The sequence below is a fragment of the Macrobrachium nipponense genome, chromosome 39 (assembly GCF_015104395.2).
Source record: "Macrobrachium nipponense isolate FS-2020 chromosome 39, ASM1510439v2, whole genome shotgun sequence".
Classification (NCBI taxonomy): Eukaryota; Metazoa; Arthropoda; class Malacostraca; order Decapoda; family Palaemonidae; genus Macrobrachium; species Macrobrachium nipponense.
Genome location: NC_061099.1, coordinates 22,912,292 through 22,919,436, shown reverse-complemented (window position 1 = coordinate 22,919,436; position 7,145 = coordinate 22,912,292). Strand labels below are relative to the sequence as shown.

The 7,145-nt window shown below is 35.5% G+C and overlaps 1 protein-coding gene across 1 annotated transcript in view; it reads left to right on the top strand.

Moving 5' to 3' along the window:
• Window positions 1-960: 960 nt before the first annotated feature.
• LOC135210209 (protein Wnt-4-like) overlaps window positions 961-7,145 on the top strand; it is a 35,403-nt gene continuing 29,218 nt past the window's right edge. Inside the window, exon 1 of the mRNA XM_064243044.1 lies at window positions 961-1,063. Coding sequence (XP_064099114.1) covers window positions 1,031-1,063 — 33 coding nt within the window. The 5' untranslated portion in view covers window positions 961-1,030. The remainder of the gene's footprint in view (window positions 1,064-7,145) is intronic.

The following is a 7,145-nucleotide window of genomic DNA, read 5'->3' as shown; positions in this document are numbered from 1 at the left end:
TAATTCATCATAATTTTATCGGGTTGATCTACTGTATTATAATATAGAACCTTTACCTCATAGAGTTAATTGTAGTTTTCTTACAGAGTCAATCCACTGTACTATAGTAAATTCACATCAACCGTGCATTTGATATCTAGGCCAGTCTCTTACGACGCTCCTGATTGGCTGTTGATAAGCCAATCACGTGGCTGGAAATTCTCAGTCTCTCGAGAGTTCACATGGGTAGGATCTATGTTCCCATCCTGCCTATGTGAACTCTCTCCAGAGACAGTTTCCAGCGCTGTGGTTGGCTTATCAACAGCCAATCAGGAGCGTCGTAAGGGACTGGCCTAGACATCAAATGCACGGTTGATGTGAATCTGCCATAGAATACAGTACTCTCAAATTAAAGAGAAGAACTTTAAATCCCCGTAGGGTAATAGTGCCGTCAGTGCACCTCATGTGGTGTACTGTGAGCGTTACTGAAAGTTCTTTGCAACGTGCCTCCGATCCCTGGCTGCAACCCCTTCCGTTCCTTTGACTGTACCTCTTTCCATATTCTCTTTCTTCCATCTACTTTCCAGCCACTCCTAACACTTGATACATATTGCAACTGTGAGGTTTTCCTCCTGTTACATCTTTCAAACCTTTTACTGTCAGTTTCCGTTTCAACGCTGAGTGACCTCATTGGTCCCAGTGCTTTGGCCTATGGCCTAAATTTTATATTCAATTCAGTTCAATATTCATTTCAGACCGTTTAATGACTATAGCAACTATACTAAAAATGAAGTCAATGAATTAAATTCAATAACTTCAAGGGTAGAAATTTGTTTGATTATTTTCAAGCCCAGTTTATTGTTTGCACAATATTCTAAGAGAATCTTTATTTCTCTTATTACTCAGTTTATCGTCTATGCAATATTTCTTAAAAGATAGTTTATTATCATTCTTTGTTTTTAATTCCTGAAAAAAGATTCGTGACGCCAGAGACCGGAAGTTGGTCCAGAGACACAAGAGGAAGGGAAAGAGAGTCAGCAGCAGAGCCCTTATGAATCTACACAATAACGAGGCTGGGAGGAAGGTAAGGATTGTATATGTATGTATGTATATGTATGTATGTATGTATATATATATATATATATATATATATATCGTATATATATATAAATGGAAATGTCTGTTTGTTTGTTTGTTCGTATGAATGCTATACAAATCCACATTCGTGACCGATTCTGATGAAATTTATATAAGTCATCATCAAACCAGAAAAGGTCATGGTGAGAACAGAATTAATATCTGACCATTGGTTGGGTGAAAAAGGTGTGGGGTGGGGGTGAAATGATATAAAAAAAAGATTATATTGTCTAATCCATAGTTTTCGAGGTCGTTGATATGAATAGTGACACTCCCGCTGCTCTTTAAGTCTAAGTTTAGTAGCCCCAGTAGGGAAGGGTGGGGGGAGAGAAAGGGGTGGGATGGGGTGACGTAAGAATTACAGAAAATGGCAGATAATTAGTATCTAATCCTAATGTCAAATGTGTACCATGTCTGTTCACCTCGAGTCGGAAGAACGTCCCGTTGTGTACACGAAAGTTACTCTGTTAATCAGTCACCGAAGGAGCTTTCGATACAATGCCGCATAATTTTGCTGTGTTTGGTTGTTTTCCCGTGTGGAGTATAGAAAAGAACACTAGATTCGTTAGGTTTCCCCAAAAATGGCGAAGATCAGAAGAATGGGTTTACCTATACAAGAGAAGACCCGCCCAATAAATACTAAGGATGCTCGAGTCTGAGTCTACAGTTTTGAGAAGTGCTTTCAAATGATGAGTAAAGAATAGAACGCTTTTTTATCAGTTTCAAAGGGGGCTCTATTGTGTCTTCAAGTCATTACTTAAGTTATATGCTGCGGTGAAAAAGTATGATATTTCATACATGCTGTCGCGAATTTTAGCGACTGTTAAACGATTCGTTTAATCCCAGATGTTACCGGACGGACAGCCTAACCTCGATGAGGAAAAAATCTAAAAACAGGAATGGTGAATATGGAAAGAGAATGGTCTTTTATAATGATTTCATTATACAACTAAAGTGAATAAATTTAAATTTAACAAGATGAGGGAAATTGATGCATCACAGCTTACTCAAACATAAACCTGAAACCTTAATGTACATATGATTGCATTGAGAAGAACTACTACTCTAAATTCACTTTGCAAATTTGGAAAAATCGCCAGAAATTATTCATCATTAGAATACAACAGTGATCTGAATCTTACAGCTGAATAGGTAAGCAACAGTTTACAAAACTCTTTTAACATGACTGCCCATCGGATGCGGATGCAAACGTATGTGGATAAATATCTGATATTGCCCCAATCAGATACGAGGTTTTCTAGATTGTAAATGGCTTGGCTACACACACACACACACACACACGCACACACACACACACACACACACACACACTTCCAACCTCTTTGAGTGCACCAGGAAGATAGAAGAATTGTGCTGTGCATGGTCACTCGCATAGTCACTCGTCTGCTCAGTTGAGAGAATGTATACTACATGGGACAATTTTGTCAAATTATTTCCTGCTTAATTTAGATCAAATGCAGTTTCACTTATATAAGATTTTAATATGACAATGTCTGTTGTATTTTTTTCATCCTTGCCTTTTTCCTTAAGATGATAATGCATAACTTTGGGTAATACCTAAGACAAATGAATGTGGTCCTGTTATATAAGTTTAATTCCTCATCAAAACGTTAATATGAAAGAAAACAGACCATTCTCTCCCTGTGACGTCATCAAGTCTGCGTGGGTTGACATTGTATTCTTTGGTATTGGTCTATTCCACAGTTTTCGAGGTCGCTGAAATGAATAGTGACACTCCCGATGACTTTCAAGTCTAAGTTCATCCTTGATAGGAAGGGGGGGTTGATAAGGGTAATGAGGGGGTGAACATGTAAATATAACCAAAAATAAAAAATGACAGATATTAGTGTGTAATCCATAGTTGTAGAGGTCACTGAGGTGAATAGTGACATTCCCTGAATGGCCTTATATCTAGGTTCAGCCCGATAGGAAGTGGGGGGCAAGAAGTAATGAAATTTAAAATGTCAAAATGCTGGGCAATGTAACTGAAGCAACTATCTTTACTGGAATGAGAGAGGGAGAGAGAGAGAGAGAGAGAGAGAGAGAGAGAGAGAGCAGAGAGAGAGAGAGAGAGAGAGAGTTTTATCAGGTTTTGTATTCAGAGATTACCCGAGTAGCACCAGGTTGGTTAGCTAGTGTTATATATATAGTATATGTGTGTGTATATATATATATATATATTATAATATATATATATATATATATATGTGTGTGTGTGTGTGTGTGTGTGTGTGTGTGTGTGTGTGTGCGTGTATGTATATATATATATATATATATATATATAGTCTATATATATATCATTTTATTTATATACTTATATATATATATATATATATATATATATATCATATACATATATATATATATATATATATATATTATAATATACCATATATATATATATATATATATATATAATATATATATATATATATACATATATATATATATATATATAATATATTATATACATATATATATATATATATATATATCTATATATATATATATATATATATTATCAGTGTGTATGTATGTAAAGAATCATACATATTTTCCTGATTATTTTGGAGTCATGATTAAAAATACTTTATACCAAAGGCTGTCACAATACCCCAGAATACTTGCCAGAAGACCTACATACCTACCCGACTTGCCCTGAAGAAGCTTAAGAATTTATAAGGACACTACTAAGTCCCTAACTTGAAAGTCCTACTCAAAGGGTACTTAAAGGATACTTAAGAGGATACCCTTCACTAGCGATCCCTAGGAAGCAAAGGATTCGACAGTACTTAGTAAAGATATGCGCATCGCTATGCGTAACGACAGGGTATTATCGCATGTTGAGTGCGCATGCGTCGTCATATATGTTTTTGAGGGCTGGGGTATTAATCTTGGAATGCTCCTCAGTAACTGAGACATGCGACCACCTCGGGAGTCTGCTGGTGTCCTCGGGATCTCCAGGGGCTCCTGATGTCCTCAGGATTCCCTTCGGAGGCTGGGAATTGTTCTCAGCTTGTTTAAGAAGCTGTACTAAAAGGATAAAAGTATAAAGTTTGTGTATGTGCTTCTTCTAAGGGTAATTTGATGACGCAACGTCCAACGTACCTCATTCTGTGAACGTAAACATCACCAGATGTCAATAAGACTTAGAGGAATGTTCGCTCAGCTACAGTTTTCATTTGATCGCTTTTACAGATCTTGTGATTTTTAAGACTTTCTCTCTATGTCTTTCAGTGTTTGTGAGAGAATAATGTGTCGTTTTAATAGCTTCTAATGCTTTACACGGTCAAGTTAAAATGGTGGAATCAAGTTTACCGTCATTTCATCCATTTTGATACAACTTTCTGATAACGTAAGACTGCTTATTTCAGTTTTAAACTTTATTTTTATTTTATAATAATAATAATAATAATAATAATAATAATAATAATAATAATAATAATAATAATAATAATATAATAATAATAATAAATTAAGTTTTAAAACTAAAATATAGCGGGAAACGAACCCGCGGTGACATAATCACGACCCACAGGTCAGGTCGTAACGTGACCTCGTCTGTGATTATGGTATCGCGGGTTCGTTCCCACTACCGGACATCATAATATCTTCATATTTCTTGCACTTGGATCTTTTAAGGCTTTGTATAGACAAGCGTATCCAAAAAGCTGTGAATAATTCGAGAAATTAAGAGGGCATTGTGGCTATCGTAATTACATATGGATCCTGGTAAAAAATGACCAGTAGATTCTGCATATATATATATATATATATATATATATATATCTATATATATATATATATCTACATAGATATTATATATATATATGTATATATCTATATATATGTGTATATATATATATATATATATATATATATATATATATATATATATATATATATATATTGTAGGATCGTCTGTAGTAAAGAATTAATTCATGAAATGAGCGACTATCTTAAAAACTTTTATTTTTTACATTTAGCTAAAAAAAATCGTTTAATAAGCAATCATGTATTCCCAAACTTAGTGAACTGAATCTGCCTACCCTCTTATAAGTTCCTCAATAATACCTTGAAATATCTGGGTTGAATCATGAAAGACATTTGCAAAGTAGTTTAATCATTTCGTAAATATGAACTGAAGAATAAATAATCGTTTTTCAAATAAATATATTCGTTATTTGGTCTGCTTCGCTGGGAATAAATAATAGATAAAATTAAAAGATTTATAATATTAATTATATGTAATGTCACAGGCTGATTTTTACGAGAGCAGTTAAACTCACTTACTTAATTAATATGCTGAAAGTAGAAAGAAATAAGAAATGCAACATAACCAAAAGGAAATGATACAGTGACAAGTAAGAGGACGAGAGGAAGAGGCAGCAGTACCTTCTCAGAAAAGGCACTGCCTGTCTTCATGTAGGTCCCGGGAACACGGAAGCGAAAACCGAGCGTAAGACAAGAAGTCTCTTTTTGCCTCTGCTCAGACACAGGCTGCTGAGCCTTTCAGTTACGCCGAATGAGAGAGAAAGAGAGAGAGAGAGAGAGATTCTTTTTTATTGCTTTCACAAGTGCTTTGACTGATTGTTTTTAATCGGGTCTGTTTGCCTTTGCTTGACGAAGGAGGATCGTATTTTACGACCTTTACGCTACAGGCGTTGGGCCCCAGGGACGCTATGTTGGACCCTTGTTTATAGCCAGAGATCACCTACTGCTGGTGGTGACGGTGGTGGCGGTTTTCTCTCAGCTGAGTTTCTCTCTGTTGAATTTGTTAGGTGATCTGCTCGGTTTCTGGTTTCTTTGGTGGGTTTCTCTCCTGGGTTTTTCTGTTGGGTTTCTCTCCTGGGTTTTTCTGGTGCGTTTCTCTGTTGGGTTTCTTTTTTAAGTTTCTCTGATGGTTTTTTCTTTTGTGTTTCCTCTGTTGGGTTTCTTTCTGCTGGGTTTCTGTGTCCAGCTGAGTTTCTCTCCTGAGTTTTGGTGCTAGGTCTCTCCACTGGGTTTCCTTCCTTGTTGGTTTTTTCCGCTTTGCTTCGTTTTCTCCTGGGTTTCTCTCTGCTGGTTAGTTTCTTTGCTGGATTTTTGTTTTTTTTCCCTAATGTATTTCTCTAGTGGGTGTTTTTGTATGGTATATCTGCTTGGGTTTTATTTTCCTGGTGGGTTGTCTCTGCTTGGGTTGTCCCTTCGCTTCTGTTTCTCTCCTGGGTTTCTTTAGTAGGTGTCTCTGCTTAGGTTTCAATTATAGGTTCCTCTTCTGGGTTTCATTTCTCTGCTGGGTTTCAATATGAGGTTTCTCTGTTGGGTTTCTTTTCTATGTTTCCTTGTTCGGTTTTCTCTATTAGTTTTCTCTTTACTGGGTTTCTTTGCTTGGTTTCTCTGCTGGGTTTCTAGAGTCGATAGGAGTCTTTGAAGGACGCCCCTCCAAAAACACCCCCTCCCTCCCTTCACCTCCCCTTTCCCTCCCCCCCTCCCTACGTCTTTTTTCAGCCTTTAATAAAAATATATGCATATACAAAAGAAAATATATAAAAGGAAAAATTGGCTTCCATCAGCTTTAAAACTATCGGTAACCTGAAAATCAATCACGAATCTCAAAATGAATAGGAAAAAAGAAAGAAAATAAAGAAAAAAGGAAAAAATAAAGAAAAGAAATAAAAATATAAAAACTTATCGACTTCAAATGTCAGAGCAAACTCAGCTTTCTCTCTCTCTCTCTCTCTCCTCTCTCTCTCTCTCTAGGTATTTTAAATAGTATTTTGTTTACATTTTTGTCGTTTTCACTTTTTTTATGAGTTAAAAAATCTGTATTTTTTAGTGGATTTCTTTTTCGGGGACTTTTGCATACACATGCACACACACATGCGCATATATATATGTATATATATTATATATAATATATATATATATATATATATATAGTATATATATATATATATTATAGTCTTATCACTTTTCCGTGCATTCATATACATATATCGAGCTACAATGTCCTTTAATATCTAATT